The following is an 18,066-nucleotide window of genomic DNA, read 5'->3' as shown; positions in this document are numbered from 1 at the left end:
CTTTTAGGTAGAAGTGTTGTTATTCTTTAATGCTGTCATGGGTGTCTTTGAAATGGTGTAGTTTCTGATGGTCATGTGGAAAAACATGCCATGAACAGATGCGAAATTGGCACCAACATATTCAAATTGCAAACTAAAAAAGAGAAACCCGATCACCTGAGCTTGCAAGGGCCAACCAGTGTCCTTGGGAATGAAATTTCTCCAACTGGCTTTCATGTTTTGAAGTAAAATATTTTATTCAGCAAAAAGAAATCATTACAGTAGAAGACTTCCTGCATTTTATCTTCTTTTTTTTTGCTTTTTCGTGCTTCTTTTCCCCACCTCCCCAGAAGAAGAATTGCTGAAACTGCTTTCACAAAAAGGCTCTGCAGATGTTGGCCAACCTAACTGAAATTACTGTCTGGAATCTCAAGTGTGGAAAAAGTGTAAGGCAGCATAGAGTAGTCCCATGCTATTTTTGTCCCATCTTGTTTGGGAAGGTGTTGGGAGAGATGCTTCATGAGGCCAGTGCTCTTTTTAGGACTGCAAAGCGGTAGTAGAATCTCTGGACCTCAGCTAACACGTAGCAAGAGGGTGTTGAGCTAATGCTGCTGGGAGTTCTTTGGATGTTCCACATTTCTTGTATGTGGACGACTTATAGTCGTGTTTCCTTTTTTTGGGGGGAAAAAAAAAGAGGACTTTAGTATATGAAGCTATGCTTTAGAGCTTTACTAAAGCTGTGTAAAAGACCTGTTGTCTGATGATGGTTTTAGGGACTGTATGAATTGGTGACTAGGGAAGAAAAATGATGAGGATTTGGATGGAATGTGGTTTTATTAACTGTGAGCTGTGGAGGCCTTTGACCTGTTTAAAGTGGCAGAACAATTATGGGTTTTGTTTTGACCATTTTATGTAGGTATAACCAACAGATGCAACAGAAAACTCTAAGAGCCACAGGAACAAACTTAAACAGAAGTAGATTTGGCAGAGGTGAGAGCAAAGTATTTATGAGAAATCATTTCCTTTGGTGTGAATGTGAGATGAAAGCTAGTTTCATATGGATAAGTTCTCTGTTTAATACAGTTCCACTGCTAGCACAGCTTGATTAGACAGGGTACCAGCGGGAGCTGCTTATGTATTGAGAGAAAAGTCTATGAAAACACAGCGTAAGGGCTCATCTTTGCTTTGGTGTTGGTTCAGGATGCAAATTTTGCATTGCCCAAGTCCAGTTCCCATCCATCTCCAGAGATCTGTGCCTGGTGCTTGCTGAATTTTAGTGGCTATCTTGCACTGTCAACCTCGTCAACAGCGTAGGCTTCAATCTGCTTTGCTGCAGATGCTGAAACTAGGCATGGAAGAGATGTCCCTTGGGTTAGCACTGTTAAGTAGCTGCATACTTAGCTACTCTGCACTGCTAGTTGCATCAAATGTGTACGTATTAGATTTTTTTCATGGCATGGTTACAATCTGAGCTAACCTGGCTTGAGAAATTGAAGCAGATAGCTTGAGTCTGCTTTCTGTAAAAATGTAGACTACAGGAGTTGTTTTGGAGAGTGGCCCAGCTGATTTCTTTCCCTTGTTAATCACACATTCTCAGTAGGCACTCATCTGTTGCCTCAGACGCTATATTCGTACCTCATTCATTTGCTTCTCTGAGTAGTCGTGATCAGAATACATTCATTCTTCCTGATCCAAGACATTTTACCTGGAGTCCTAGTGGCTTTTCAGCACTTAAGGTTGATATGACAGGCAATGTCAATAGTATCTATCTGTATCTATGAGGTATGAGCGCTGGTACTGACTACAGCAAACTTCCTGGACATGTGTCAGCTAAGCTGAAACCCTGACTTAGCTATGCATGTAAGTTCTTGCAGCAGAGGAAAGGGAGAGAAGGTGCGTCTGACCTTTAAAAGGGTGGTGTTTCAATAATGTTTATCTTCTAAGTATTTAGAGTGATGAAGTCTGGTAGGGAAAAAAGCTGATAGATTTACTTCTGCAGTCCTGCGGAACAGTGTCTACTAGACACTCTGGAGTCAGGCATTTCTGGTGGCAATCTAGGGCTGATTTAGCAGCCAGTAGACTTTAGCTTGCTTTAACTTTTGATCCCTGGGTCAACAGGATCAGAACTCCAGAAGTGCATTGCATCAGAATAGGTGCACGCAGCTTTTAGCACCACATCTTTGCCAAGGCAATGATGGGGGGGAGGTGTGTAGGGGTTTGTTAAGCCCTGTCCCAGACCCCCTAGGTCCACTACATCCATTGACAGCCTGGATGGTTTCTCTTCCTGGTGGTAAGAAAGTCACGCCACACTTGTTTATGTAGCACTCACTGCTCCAGTGTGGTTTGCAAACATCACTGATAACTGTGCACATATGTGTGTATATATAGGGCTTACTTCATCTGTCATGCCTCCTGTTGGTTCACTACTATTTTGTGAACTGTGACAGCTGTCTACTAGCACATAACACCACCAAACAGTTTAGGAGGAGAGAAGGAAAGTATATCCAATTAAAACTACAAGGGAAAATTAGCAAAGTAGAAAGTGATTAACCATGCAGGAGTATCATGAGGGTACACGGTAATTTTCACTCCAACAATGAGTTGCTGGGATTCTTGGGATTTGCTCAATATAACGGAATGGAGGAAAGTAAGGAATAGGGGACACTGTTTCTCTTTAAACATAGTCAGTCCCCAACCTTTGTGTAGACAGGGTAAGCAGTAATTCCATACTCTCTGGTTTTGAAAGGGGTTACTATGGCATGTAAGCTTGACCTCAGCTAATCAAAATACAAGTTGCCCAGCTTATACTAGATCTTGAAAACTGCTAGGATGCATAGCAGATTCTAGCTTAGCCTGGAAGTACCTGGAGGGGAGCACTCTTTGGTGTTTACACCTATGTGCCTAATGCACTTTTGACAACACAAGCTTAATAAACTAGGAAAACAAGAGGAAAATGCTTGTTCCCTGACAAAAGCCATTTCAAACCTCTTAACTTTATTTGACTGTTCCTTCTTATTCTAAAGCATTTTAGCAAGTTTCTGTGAGTTTCTGAAAGTTAGTAGCTTATAAACTGTGTAATCTTTTGTTGTCTCAGTTTCAGAATTAAGAAAACTGTTTGAACCAAACAACCAAGATTTTTTGGAAATGAAAAGGTAAAAAAGGCCTGTAAAACAAAACACAGCTTGTTTTGTTACCTCCTCTTAGAAACTCTCCCTTCAAATCTTCAAAGATGCCTGATTTCGCATTTTTCACATCCTTTTCAGAAAAGAGAGAATAGCTAGACGCTTAGAGGGAATTGAAAATGATACACAACCTATGCTTCTACAAAACTGTCCAGGATCAGTCACACACCGTTTACTAGAGGAAGATACACCAAGATATATGCGTGCAACTGATCCATACAGTCCCCACTTAGGTAAGTAGTATATATCAGTCAATCTTACATTGCTGAATTACTTCATGTTTACTATTCTATCATTTGTGCAGTACGTGGAGAAGAGTTTTATAGAAGAGCTGTGGTCTGGGTTTTTGTTAACTTGCCTTTTAATTCTCCAGTTGTCTTATTTGAAAAAGGTTGATTATCCATATTGTTTTAAAACAATAATTTGATATGAAACTTTTAAAGAATTATAACTAATACACATTTCTTAATCATATGTATGTGCTTTTGGAGACATAAGTGCAAAAATGTAATGTGTCTCTGCAGTCACTAGTACACTTTGATTTGTAGGAAAATGGGAAGCTTTTACTTCACTCAGTGTGAATGTGGGTAGGGTACTCGGAGTTGTGGGATGGACTTGCTCATATATGTTGTACTTTTGACAGGAAGATCAAATGAAGAGGAGGAAACTTCAGATTCTTCTGTAGAAAAACAACCCAGATCATCCAGATACCGAGCAGAAATCACAGGAGGTAATACAGAGCCCTTGTATAGTACAGGAAACATGGATGCCCAGGAACTAGAGTCAAAAGCAGAAAGAATAGCTAGGTACAAGGCAGAGAGGCGGCGCCAGCTGGCAGAAAAATACGGATTATCTCTTGATTCTGATTTGGATTCTGACTACTCATCCAGATATACGCGGGCAAGGAAAGATCCCGACAGCGTAGAAAGAAAGGGAGTGAAAAGTGAAAGGCAAGATGATGAAAACAGGGACTGTGGCTCCCTGTATTTGTCCAGAACTGAGACGAAGGAGTCAAAGAGTGTGATTTCTGAATCCAAAGAGTACTCCAGCCATGAAAAAGATGGTTTTCCAGATAAAGAAGACCTCTCAAATGAAAAAAGTAATAGAAAAACAGATGATGACAGTGCCATTAGACAGGCTTCTGACCCGTCAGCAATCTTGGATAGTTCTGTTTCACTTTCTGGACGAGAATCTTCTTCCTATAATGAAGTGCCAATATCACCAAAGCAAACCCCCAGAGAGTCCCTTTCTTCACCAAAGCGGGCAGCCTCACCGATCCATTTGCAGAATGACCAGCCCTTGCACAGTAACATCAGACAAAGGTAAGCATGATTCCTTTACCTTAATCACCTTCTGCAGCAGTGTCTACAGTATTTATGAGAATATATTTATTACCCTTGAGGAATGTATTTAGTGGCTTTGGATGTCTCAGGCTGGATTGGTTGGGTTTATTAAATCACAGTGTGTTTCTGATACGAAAGAGTGGGTATCTACTTCTGTGATTACGTATGTCCTTGGTTTCACTTTATATTTAAAGAATTCATGCTAAAATTAGGCGCTTTTGGGGGGGAGTGGGATAACTGATGTTTAAGATATTTACACAACTAGAATTGAAGCAGTTATGGTTCTAAATCTGCTCTTTTTTTTTTTTTTTTCTTCTTTTTCATAATCTGTTAGAGCAAGCCTTTAACTTTTTTCCTCTATAGCCTGTAATTCTTTGGGTGGGCGTTTCCAAGTAAAGGCAAGTTCTTTCTCAGTGAAGATTTGAATAGCTTCATGACTGCTTCTGCCAAAATAAAACAGGTCTCAGAGTTAAAAACTGAAAAGTGTCTTGGGTCAGTTGACATAATAGTTGATTTGTTTTCCTGCTGTGAAAGTGTAAAAGCCCTTTTGAACTGTGATAGTTAATCTTTCAGATAATATCATGGTATGTGTATGAAGGGGCAGAGGGGAGAGTTAAAATTTCATGCTGAATTTGGAAAACGTAGCTTCCCTCATGGTATGCTGAACTGTTTCAGATTTGACAAATACACTCCAGTAATAGGGTAACCAGATTCTTCCAGAAAGGAAAAAAAAAAAAGTTTTCACTAATTTCACATTGTAGTTTCACACTGTAGTGCAAAAACAGACTGTCAAAGTGTTATGGTGACTGAAAACAACACGTGACTAAGAATTTTTTAAAAGTATGATTTTCTCTAAGTGTGATTCTTTAATTTCTAGGTAGGTGGATAAATGGAAAATAATAACTGTAAAAACTTAAGTTAAAATGTTGCAGCTAAAAAAGATGTAAATTGTAGTGAGAACTTAATTGTAAACACATCTGCACCATGCTGAGCAGTGCTGACTGTTTCTAAAAAACTGAAATGAACTGGTATAAACTGAACCGTTTACGCTTTTTGGCATTTTTTTGCAGGAGGTTCAGAAACAAGCTACCTTGACTGGACTTCTTTATCCTTCCCATCAAAATTACAAAACTTGATTTTTATTTGTTGTGGCCTTATTAACTCATGTCAGCATACCTTAAATTTTGAATGAGGAAGCAATCTTCTACGTCAAAGATTAACCACATGGTGGATTAAGTCATCTATTTACAGTGCCTGTGAACTGCTCAAATGTACTTGGTCGTCTTTTTGGTTTCACTTTATTGCATAGGACAGACCAGTAGTAGTCTCTTAATTTTTTTTTCATAGTTTTTCATTATTTAGGTGACTTCTAATCCTGCTCACCTTCTTTTGCATGGTACGTGGCTATATAAGCTATCATTGGACTCTCCCAATTAAGCCAAAATTTTAAAGGAATATTATCATTTCAAAAAAGCCGTCAGAGGCAAAGTAAGTCAACATACTTGGGAAGGTACTATCTTATATTTAGTTTATGTTTTAAGCTTACAATTTTGCTACTTCAGTAAGGAAAACAGTCATTGCAGGGTCATCTGTACAACTGAGACAAGAGTTGTATTGAAACTCCTTGAGCCAACTAGGTTATTCCAGGCTCCAAAAAACTTGTCTCTGAAGCAGTCTCAAAGCAAACACTATAAAATATTATCCCTTATCTTCAAATGATCAATTTGAGATAAATCTCTTGATTAATCCAATCACTGATAGGAAGGGATATTGGAGCAATGGACCTTTGGCAGGTTGTTTTCTTTGTTTTATGAGGTGAAGGAAGGGCCAAAGTTTTCGGCCTTAGGAAAGCAAAGAGAATACCCCATCAAACTTTATAGCCAAGAATGTGTCTGCTGCAGTGTAAAAAGGGGTTTTATTTTCTTTACTCTCATAAAGCAATCCTAGTCCCTGTTTCTGTGAGGGGAAACCAATGAAACACTGAACAATGAAATGCCTTCTAAGTTGTTATCTCTTCCAACTCAGGAGAAGCTGCACTTAATGCAGCGTTGGTTGGATTGGCAGTTGCCCTGGTGAAACAGCATGCTGACTAGAGAGAGACACCTGAATCTGCTGATTCACAGATTAGCCTTTAATGTGGAGAAGTTGGGTCTCCTTATAAAGCTCTTTCATTATTAGCTAACAAGTGTGTTTTTTCTAATGCAGCTCTATAAACCAGTTACAAGTTCAGACTGAGCAGGCTGAAGGCATTATCAAATCATTCACAAATTCCAGCTGTTTCTTTTTAAAGCTGCCACTTCTGGCATTACCTATTTTCTTGTAATAAAAGATGCTGCAAAAGTTGGGCCCAAGAGAAATAATTAAGAAACAGTGTTTCTAATGGGGGCATACTTTTTCATTTGTTAAAAGTCATATGTCCCTACGAGATCTAATGCTGTGAGAAACACTAAGGGATCAGCTGTGTTTGGCAAGTACTGGAGACAGGCCCCTTCTGCAAGGTATTTCTTTTTTTGAAACGTAGTTGTTCTCCGTTTCCAGATAATGAAATAGTAAGATCCATTTTCAGGTGGGTTCTGATGTTAGGACAGTTCCAGAGTTTAAACTCCGTCCCATTTGTGGTGTGGTCATTTTTACTTCTCTGGTCTGCAGTAGCGCCATACTAACAAATGAGAGACTGGGGCAAAAGCAGCATGAATAAGTCATAACTTAATTCAAATTGCCAACTGCATTGTCACTGATTTCAGGTTCTTTCTGGGTGAGGTTTGGGTCAGTATTTGCGTAAAACAAGTTTCCCACAATTACTGTCTGTCTTGTCTTTTGAAGGAAATCATCTGCACCCACCAAGATGTGGTGTAGCTCTTACAGCAGCCGAGAGTTTAAACTTAGGATTTGGTCTCTTGTTTGGATATGCATGTAGGCAGTAGGTGGTATTTTAAAGGCCAAGTTGCCAAGAGCTCGTTCTTCATTCTAATAGCCCTGACAACTTCCAGTGCCAGTGCGTACTCAATGGTGTGATATTCAGAGATTTAAGAATAACCTCTCAGAAACTCTTGTCCCTGTTTCTGAGCGGTAAAGAAGTCATTGCCTATTTCCATGCAGTCTGTTTAAAGTTACTGTGTGGTAGTCTCCTATAAGGCCATTTGCACAAGCAAAATAAGGGCTAACGCCAGCTTTCCAGGTGGCTGCTGTTTTGAAGTCAGTTCCACATTATATAGCTTGCAAAATTGTTTTTGTTAAATTTAAATTTGCTGACTTCAAATTGGAAAATAAATGCAGCTTGCTTTGGAATACATATGAAAGCTTTGTGCCTTCAGTCCTAAGACGATTTAATAATTAATCCTATTATCCATCACTGAGAAGACAACAAAGTGCTGAGAAGGTATCATTTGACATTGTCTGCATTTGGCTGCTGAAGTGGCCAATTAATTCTAAATTCAAAACATGGCTTGCGTTCTTCTGACTGCTCTCTTCAAAGGATGAATGATCAAGTACAAATAATTGCTGCTTGGGCCATGCCCACTATAAAAATGTGCCAAAGTACACATTAAGAGATGAGAAGGAAGTTTGCTTGCTTCAAAGCAATTCCAGCTACCTGGTCAGCTCCCGTGAAAGGTTTTTTCCTCCTTCTATTTGGTCAGTTCCTTTAGGAATTCAAAAACATTTGGAAAAACAAAAGGTGTTTTAACAGTCAGTGTTTGACTTTGTTCTAAGCTTGATTTGGATAAGGTGGCAACTGTAGGTAAGTTCTCAATTTTAAACTTACTTGCAGTAAATGCTCTGTTATCTTAAGAACAGTCATTAATTTGACTTTTTTCAGCTATAGAAGAGCAGCTAAGAAAAATTAAAGTAGATGACCTAGAGCTTAATTTGGGATTTTCATCCCAAATGGCTCTACTGCAATGCGAGGAGTTCTTTCAGATGTAGGTATAGGTAATGGAAAGCAGCCTAGCTGCTTGTCACCTCCAGGGAGTTTGTTTGTAAAAGTTAGTGTGGCCGGACAGTCTGTGCTTGCAAAGTTAAAAGTATTTGATGTGATCCACTGTTGCTGAGGTGTAGATGAAGGTGGGCATTAGGAGAGTGTTTGAGAAACTGTACGTGGATAGTCTGCAAACACCCTTTCCTGTAGGGCTTTTAAAAGTTTGCAGTGCTCTTGTTTCTTTTTATGCTTTCATTTCTCCAAAATGGAAACAGAATAAAGTCAAGACAAGAACAAATTGGGGGTTACTTTGTTTTTTAAGCTTTTCCTTTCCCAGTCATTCAGTGACACATGTTTTACGTGAGCTAACTGGGTTTGCATTTCTGAAGCTTTTGTGATACAGGGCTAGAAGAGGGGAGAGGAGTTCCAGCTGCTCCTGAGAATTTCTTAGGAAGTATGATATAGCCATCTGAATTTCTAACTTCACTAAATTCATATTACTACTTCATTTTGGACCCAGCGGTCTTTCCCACTTTAAACCACAAATTAAAGGAATTATTTTAGCAACTTTTCCAGGTGTCCTTACATAAACCCTTCAAACTGACCTGCAATGGCAAATTGCAAAAATAAGATTGTGTAGTTGCTTTCATTTCTCAAATTCTGGACAATGTATACTTGGTAAAGTTACCTTTGCAGAATATTTAGCATTCAGAACACCTTTTAGATGTTTGTGGAATTAATACAATAGTTTGTTTCACAGTTTATTACCTTTCAATTTGGTTAATGTGCTGTGCTTTTATTTTCATGAACAGTCCTCTCTAATTGAGTAATTAAAAGGCAAAAAAAGCGGTGGGGAGGGAAGGCTGGGAGAAACAATGGGAGCATGTCTGAGATCTCAAAAATTATCTGTTTTCTGTAGTAGTGCAGGGAAAGCAAAACCTGAATGGTTTCTTCAGAAAGATTCGGAAGGGGACACACCTTCACTTATCAGCTGGCCCTCCAGGTATCATAAAACATAGCTGTGTGGCTAACAATCAGACTATAAACCTCCCCTTTCTTTCCCTTTACTCTCTCTTCATTTAACACTTGCCTTTAATTTTCCTTTAAGAGCAGCAAGTTAGAAAGTGTTTCTTGCGGATAAAGAGCTGTCGAAACTTTTCTGAAGCATCTGCTTTTATTGTAACTTACGACCAATTGGTATTTTGATAAAGAAGTACAAATGCCTCTGGCTTCTTCCACAGCTACTATCATTCTGGCTACCACTAATTTTTATAACTTCTTATTTTATCCCACTTTGTACTCTGCAAACCAGCAGCTTTTTATACCACACACAAATCCATTTTAGCATTCCCTACAATTAATTCCTTGAATTCCAAAGGAAATGATACAAGAGGAGCAAAAAATTTATGTTGACAAGTAAAGCAAGATCTTGATCAGAGCTATGAGCAGCTGCTTTCTCCCAGCTTGGTAGCACATACGGTTAGCCCACCACAAGAAGCATTGCTGGAAGATTCTTTTCCATGTTCCTGATTAAAGTAATTCTTATAACCCAGTACTAACATCACTGTGGATGTTCTGGAGAATGCTTGGTACACGTAGTTTAAAGAATCACTTTTTCAGACTGAACACCCTTTCTGTTCTTAAGTAACTTTAAGAAGTTTCCCTGATAAGTGCACCAATCCTCAGAGATAAGAAACACCAAAATATTAGAAAGTTTGGTGTTTCAGATAACTTTGGATATCCTGAATTATTCTCTCAGATATTCATTTGCCTTTTTTCCTAATTCTTGCTTTTTTTTAATAATGTGAGTTCCAAAAAGTCTGTTGGTAGCAAGCCTGGAATTGCACATACTTTGAGCTGGATTACTTACTTTCAAATATAGAGCTGGTTTCCTATTGTACTTGAGATTCTGTCCTTCCTCAGAATTAAAATAATTTTTATACCCACTTGGGAGGGGAGGAAGTACAGGGCTTTCATTTTTAATACTGTGTATGCGATATTTACGAACACTCGCCCTGTAAGCTGTCCCAACACTTGGCGTGGCTCTAAAACTGCTGGAGAGCTTACCTGCAGTTGTAGTTGTAGAGCAAAGGCTGCCTCCGGCTGCACGTGCTTGCCTTCCGTTAGTGGAGTTGCATTAAGTGTCTAAAGGTAGAATACGACTCTGTTTTGCATGGATGTTTCACAAATCTAGAGATGTTTCTAGAAAATACACTGAAGTAAGGTAACTTTTGGGAACATTCCTGTAAGTTTTGCATGTTAGAATGTAATAAAATGTTTTAAAACAGAATGCCTGTTTTGGGTTTTTTTGGTTTTTTTTTTTTTAATCCTTTTCTCCCCTGCAAGCCCTCTGAATAGCAACAGCCATGCCATAGTTTCACTTTGGGCTTTAAGGCTTGCACTTTCAACATTTTTTTCTCACTTACTGAAACAGATTACACTGCCTGTAACATTTTAGATGTCTTATATGATACACAAAAGCACAAGTAAAAAAGTCTCTGGGAAAACATCTGAAGGGCTAGGTGGAGATAATAACGTGTTTTTTCATTCCTCTCCCCAATGCAACAGTATCTTGGTATGACGTAAGCTGCCCAGTGTTTAGACATCTTCAAAAATCTGAACTACATACATGATTGCCAATGGAATTTGCAATTTCAGGCTGAACCTAACACTTTGATAATATAAAAAGCGGTTTTGATCATCTTGTTTGTTTGAGACTATGGGTATGTGCTGTTTGACAAATGCAGTTGTGACCTCATGGGAACATGCTGTACATTTTCAGAGCTTGCTCAGTTACCTTCTCGGGAATCATGCATGTTTGAGGGCCTGTGAATCACGTGAATGTTTTTGAGCAATGTTACTGCTAAGATTCGGGGGGGAGGAAGGGGTTGCATCATAAGATTGCTTTCTTTTATGTATTAATTGCTTTTTATTTTAATACGATGTTGCTGTCTGTACCCACAGTTAGGTGTCTGTGTTCCTTCCCAGATTGGGTATTGCTGTTCACAGCTTTAATCCTTTTTCTTTCTTAAAGAGTAAAAGTTAGAGAGAAACTGGTGAAAGAGGAAAGTGCTCGTGGAAGCCCTGAACTTGTCACAGACACAGTATCTCAGAGAAAATCCCATCCAGTGCCAGCCCACTACATGCCTCTTCAGACAGAAACGTCTGCCTTTGATAGGGTTATAAATCAGCCCGTCAGTTCAGTCCGCCAACCAATACATGGCTATATTCAGCCTGCTGGCATTGCTCACACAGCTCAGCTGATGGCAACAGAAGAACCAGCAAACATCTCTGTTGGCAGCCTCCTTCCACCAGACAATGTTAGCCTCTTAACAAAATCGTCAGCAGCCACTGCATCAGAGAGTGAAAAGAAAGAGACACTTGGTTATGGAGCAAAGCCTGATGAAGAAGATTCCTTGAAGGGTGAACAGGCTTCCAAAGGCAGAAGACCAATTTTGCCATCTGAGATTCGCAAGCAAGGGAAGAACCATGAAGGCCTCTTTGGAGGAGGAGAACTGGATACCCCCGGTGGGAGTTCCTCTTTCACAAGCAAGCTGAAAGTTAACTCAGAAGTTCAGAGAGAGCTGGAGTGCAATAAGAGGCAGGCTCCCGAGCAGCAGTTTAAGACCCCTGAGATCATAGAAAGGAGTGAAGCTGTTATGTATATACAGAGTGGGTCTGTATCGCAGCCTGCCAAGGCAAAAGCTCCTGTTCGGAAAGTGTCAACAGCAAAGCATAAAGTCCTGACTCGCTCGATGTCTGACTATACTGTGGCTCCTAAGCTAGAAGCTTTTAAAAGTAAGGAGAGCATGGAAGCAAACGGTGAGATTGGCATGGTTGACACAAAAGTCTCTGTTGCCCAGCTCCGTAATGTCTTTCTGGAGACTGCTAATGCCAACAAGAAAACGGAACTGTAGGTGACTTTTCAGACATATTTTCGTGTGAAACTTGCACGTCCTTGGCAAAAATTACACACACTCAACAGCAGTTGTGTTCAGCACTTAAAGCACACAGCTTAGCTCTCACCAGTGTGTACTGGAGGCTGAGATGGTTTGAATCCCGCTTTTGTGCTTCTGCTTGCTAGTGCAAGTTGTGATGTGGGGTAGCTGGAATGTGTACGTCTGCGCATGTTACCGGAGGAGCATGCAGAGTGATCTCCAGTGAATTGTTGAGATGCTTACATCTATGCTTTACTTCTCTCTTCTATTTTCTTTTCTATGCGCTTTCTATCATGTGGTTTAAAAGTGAATCTCGGTTTGAGAAGTCAGCGGCAGGTAGTGCTTTGTCTGCCAATGGTGACCGTGAAAGAGGGCCACGAAGGCCGAGGCGCTATTTTTCTCCTGGTGAAAATAGAAAGACTTCTGAGAGATTTAAAACTCAACCTATAACGTCAGCAGAACGAAAGGAGACAGATAGGTAGGCATGTACGTAGCTCTGTGTACAATTCTGGTGCAGGTAAACGTGAACAAGCTTGTGAAGAGACTTTGTTCATTTATTATCATAAACATTTTGCAAGGTTATTGTTTCTCTTTAAAAACAATCAAGTATTTGTTATAGCTTCTTATAAAATAAAAACCAAAACACCACCGACAAAACCAATTTGTTGCAAATCCACCCCCTCCCCCCCTCAATAAAATGGTGAACAGCGAATCATCTTAAAGTATTATAGCTGTCTGGTTCTGTCTAATGATAAATGCTTTTGTCTGTTTTTATATAAAGAGTTTCCTTTCCATCTGCTCTGCTGTATCATTTACTTTTTTTGTAAACAACCAAAGCTACATATTCTATATTAAAAGAGCTGGCAGCAAATCTTAGACTTTTATCTTCTGCAAGATCAACTGGAAATCATTTTCCTTTACTGTATTTAAGTTTGGCTGCAATTGCTTGCCTTTCTGCTTTATTAAAGGATGTCAAAGTGGAAACTGTTGAAAACTTGAAAAATAGATAAAGTTTTCCCACTCTTAAGACTTTTGAGGTCCTGCTCCTTCAGATGGAGTTTGAATTTAATTTTTGATGTCTCGTTTCCAACTAACTTCTTTCTGATAATTTTTCACTAGGTCAATTTTGAGTGCAGAAATACCACCTGTTGAAGGTATGTTACTGTACTATTTTCTAAGGAAGAAATGGGAGCAAAAGTGTTTTGTTTTGTTTTAACTGGAGAACTATTTGGTAATGCAAAGTCCACTTGAAAATAACTATCATTGCCTATAACATGTTTGAAGTACCACTTTTCCTTGGGCCATGTCTACTACAGACTTGAGTTCAAATTCATTTAAGTCCAAAAGTCTGTCTATGGATACTGAACTTTGTATGGGAGGCAAGGGCGGAATGGCTTGACACTTTTCAATATAGTTTTTGTTTTTTTTTTTTCCTGATTTAGACAATAAATAAGCTAGTTGATGGAAAAAAAAATACATGTTAATCAGTGGTCTAGGACTAATAACTAAAAAAGCCTTTACTATAGTATGAAACTGATATTGGTAATGTATTTTTAGCTAAGGAAGTTGCAAGATGCTGGTTATTAAATTATATAATTCAGTCTGCCATCTTTTTTCTTGTCACTCTCGGCAAGTCTGGCATAAATTAAGTAGGTAATCTCACGAGTAGCTAAATTTAGATTTAATGCCTTATGCTATTTGAAAGCTGATATTCTCTGCAGCTTTGAGATGCTAGCTCTTGGATCTGGAGGATGCTGATTTCAGCTCCTAAGGATACCAGTTGAGCCTCTGAAAAATGGGGACATAAGGTGGTAATCAGAATGATCAGCTTCCAGGAGAGACCATCTTGTGTATGGTCAGCGAGTAAAAGATAGATGCTCTATACAACAGGGTGAATACTGACCCTTAAGACAGTCTTTCAGTCTAATTATTTTCTTAGTCCATGTGTTATCATAGACTAATATAATAAGTTTGATTATTCATAAAAGGTTGTTTGGATAACTTGAAAGCACATGAACTGCCCTGAAGACGAGTCTTTTGTTCTCAAGTCCTGTTAAGAATTTTCCTCTGATGCAATACATGTAAATACAAGTAAAGTTTACACAATTTGGTTCATGATAAGTCTTTTGTTAAAAGGGAGTACCAGCCAGCTTATTTGCTGGTGGTGCTTCTTGTCTTAGTAAAACATAATTTTTGAGGAGTTCAGAAATCATTTAGTCAAAAAAAGCCTTGCACTTAATATGAGCTTGATTCATTATGTTCAGCCTCCTTTTTTTCTTTTTCTTTGTGTAGATGAAGAAAAATTGGATGACCGAGCCAAACTAAGTGTAGCTGCAAAGAGGCTGCTTTTTAGAGTAAGTATTACATTTTCGTAATAGAAGGCAGAGTTAAACGTTTCAAATACAAGATGTTGAAGAACCGAAAGGGCATTAGAATGAAGTGTAATGCACCTAACCAAGTCCAAGCTACATAACTTGTTTTTTACCTCATCTCGCCTACCTACACTGTAGACCTATTGCTCTAAAGCCTTCTTTGAGAACGTCTTTTAGAGAGATGTGTAGTTAGTTTTAACTTCGTGATGCCTACTGTGCAATTACATCCTGCTTCTAATTCAGAGATGGGCATTTGGGAAATTTACTACTTTGCATGCAAGAAAGCTAAAAAGAAAGTACTGTTTCAGAAGTTTTCTTCCATGGTTTTAATTATGACATATGTCTTCTTAGGAAATGGAAAAATCATTTGAAATGAAAAATATTCCTAAACCACTTACAAGAAGTTCAGCAGTAGAGAGAAGACTGCGGCGTTTGCAGGATAGATCGCACACACAACCAATTACTAGTGAGGAAGTGGTCATTGCAGCTACGTAAGTCTTGTACATATGTTGGCTCTAACTTTGGTTCCTGCATTTAAATCTGGGAATAAGTTCCGTATATGTGGTGTTTACAACTTTGTAGCAAGGAAATCATTTATTGTTAAGGGCCAACTTCCTTGAGAACCACAGGGGAAACTATATTGAAATTCCTTTTTAGAAGTAGAGGGACTAGTAAAGCATAACTTGTATGAACTGTAATTTGGCAGAAAGCTTATGAACCTGTAGATTAGGTAAACGGGATTAATCATAGCATTGGTTTGTAACTCAAATGAAAAAGATACTTTGCGCTGAGGGAAATTGCACAATTTCTTATGGAATGTATTTGTATTGGGGAAGATCTTTTACACTCTGAAATCTCAAATGTACATTTTGGCAATGCATTTCTTGCACTCTGGTCATACATCGTGAAATTTTCCTGAAAAAAGGAAGGTCATTTTTGGGGAAAATTAAACAAAGGTGAATGAACATTCACCTAGTGATCTGCTAAAAGATAGCTTATGTTATAGGTAATGAGTAACTTTGAGAGAACCCGTTTGCTCCTCTAGGTTTTTAGTTCTTTCAAAGTATTTGAAGTTATTTTGTAAAGGTCGCAGCAGATAACTCAGTTAATTAAAAATCATTGCTGGTTTTTTTTTTCTGTTTTGGTTTGGTTTGGTTTTGGTCTTTTCTGTAGTTAACACAATGTATTGCTTTTCTTAATGCTTTTTTCTTCTCTCTCCCTGTGAATTTTCCCTCCTTGGCAATTCTTTAAAGTGAATCTACCCCTGCTTCACGTTCTGTGAATACCCACACAGTAGTGACAAGAGTACCTAGTCCCACTGTAGTTAAGAGCACTGTACAACCTATCAGGTACTGGGGGGGATAAACATGCATGTTACATGGAGCACAAGATTCCTCAATAGCAGATGCATCTTTAAAGTCTTGAATGCCTTTTCAATGTGTCAAGTCAATACTCGTTTCAAGAATATTTAAAACATTTGTCACCTTCATTTATGTTTGCATGTTAAAACAATGCAGCTTTTCTTTTTTGTCAAGCATCTGTTTTCAGGACCTTTCTAACCACGCTTACCTGTTCTAGAAGCATATTCTTCTTCTTTGTGAAATAAATGAATTTGCATGTGAGCAAACCTAGCAGAACCCTCTTTGCTCTTGTACTTTTTTTTATACAGTAATGTCATCTTGAGATGAAAATACTAAAGCTGGGTGCTTGATTTCACAAGCAGTACATATCCTCTTTGTCTGTCTCTACATATATTTTTTTAGCTTGCAAAATTAAAGGAAAGATAAGAAATTGCACCACCTATAGGTAAAGTTGCAGAATACTGTTTGCCTGTTCTGAATAAGAGAATTTTAGCAGAGACCACGACAGAGAAAAAAACCAAAGAGAATGCTACTAATTCCATAAATGTGGCTGAATCTAGCTAGAGGTGAATAAAATATATTATTGTGGAGACAAATGCAGTTACAGCTTTTATGAATGAATGTGTCTGCCTTCAGCATTGGTCAAACAATCTTCAAAATTAATGGAGTATATTTCAAAACCATTCTTTGTTGTTGAGTTACCCCAGATAACTCAAAATGAAAGATAGTCTGCATTCTGTTCCACTTCGAATTATAAGAAGCATTGCAATTCATGCTAACCTTAAAGCAGCACTAACTTGGAGTTTAAATCCAACTTTTAAATGTTTTTATCATATATGCTCCACAAATTATTTCAAATAAAATTGAATTTTACATAAATTGCACGGTAGGGCCTGTGTTTGTTCTACAGCAGGCATCTTAAATGTCTCTCCACAGCTCTGTAGTCTGTATAAAGAGACTGGTCCGAAAAGTTTCTCTTCAATCTTGAGTTCCCCTTTTAAAAAATTGTTGTGTTCTAATCAAATGAATTTGTGAATGAAAATTTAACTTTTTTTAAATCTTCAGCTGTTGAATTAGAATTCATCATGCCAATGTTGAACCACTGCATAACCACTTAGGCTGCTATATTACATTGGCCATTGTGCTTCATGTGCAGTTCTTCTGCTTCTATCAGGTTGAGATTTTAAAACTTCATAACGGCTTCTTCAAAACTCATTTCCAGTTCTGTTTCTTCAGCTTGCAGGCATCAGCACACCAAAAAATTTTAGCTAAAGAGGAGATAAGAGCAGCCAAAGAGGCGATGGGGCAAGATCAGTCTGATGAACCCGATTCTTCCACCTTAAGTTTGGCAGAAAAGATGGCTTTGTTTAACAAACTGTCTCAACCAGTATCCAGGGCCATCTCCACAAGGAGTCGAGGGGATATTAGGCACAGGAGAATGAATGCTCGTTACCAGACTCAACCAGTCACTCTTGGAGAAGTTGAGCAGGTAAGTGCAATCTTAGCTCTTTTTCATTTGTTTCTTTTTAGTGGAGAAAACAGCTTCAGTGTAAGATGCCGGAACAGCTGGCCTTTTCTTTGCTCTGAGCTACACACTGGGGTCATGATGTATTCGCAGGAAAAAACTTGTCAGGAAGCTGTCTTCTGACATTGAGGAACAACATCCTCTAAAATGTTTAACTTCATTGGTGTGTTTTTCTTTTTTAAGTAATTCAGGAGTATATCATCTTCCTGATCAGTGCATGCTGTACCTTTCACAGTGTCTTTCTTTTCCAGTAGAGTATTACATGTCTTCTAAAAGTAAATTCCTGACCAAAGGGGTAAAAACTGTGACACATATCATCGTGCTTTAGATGTATTTTGGGGGAATTTTGGAGCTTTGACGTGTGCAACTTTCAGACTTTTTCCTGAAAGCACTATATATTTCCGTTATTAGTCAGGACATATTCTGTCATTTTCCCCTGGGAAGGGGCAT

At 38.6% G+C, this 18,066-nt stretch overlaps 1 protein-coding gene across 1 annotated transcript in view; it reads left to right on the top strand.

The window, feature by feature from the left end:
* The window catches only part of SVIL (supervillin), a 107,233-nt gene that overhangs the window by 45,168 nt on the left and 43,999 nt on the right, over positions 1-18,066 (top strand). The window contains exons 4-14 of the mRNA XM_009572095.1: positions 3,074-3,131; positions 3,243-3,394; positions 3,805-4,483; positions 9,340-9,423; positions 11,455-12,333; positions 12,666-12,836; positions 13,478-13,512; positions 14,651-14,712; positions 15,082-15,221; positions 15,984-16,079; positions 17,328-17,580. Coding sequence (XP_009570390.1) covers positions 3,074-3,131; positions 3,243-3,394; positions 3,805-4,483; positions 9,340-9,423; positions 11,455-12,333; positions 12,666-12,836; positions 13,478-13,512; positions 14,651-14,712; positions 15,082-15,221; positions 15,984-16,079; positions 17,328-17,580 — 2,609 coding nt within the window. The remainder of the gene's footprint in view (positions 1-3,073; positions 3,132-3,242; positions 3,395-3,804; positions 4,484-9,339; positions 9,424-11,454; positions 12,334-12,665; positions 12,837-13,477; positions 13,513-14,650; positions 14,713-15,081; positions 15,222-15,983; positions 16,080-17,327; positions 17,581-18,066) is intronic.

Source organism: Fulmarus glacialis, unplaced genomic scaffold (assembly GCF_000690835.1).
Source record: "Fulmarus glacialis isolate BGI_N327 unplaced genomic scaffold, ASM69083v1 scaffold16342, whole genome shotgun sequence".
NCBI lineage: Eukaryota > Metazoa > Chordata > Aves > Procellariiformes > Procellariidae > Fulmarus > Fulmarus glacialis.
Note: the sequence above shows the minus strand (reverse complement) of the source record. Positions and strands in the feature narration are given on the sequence as shown.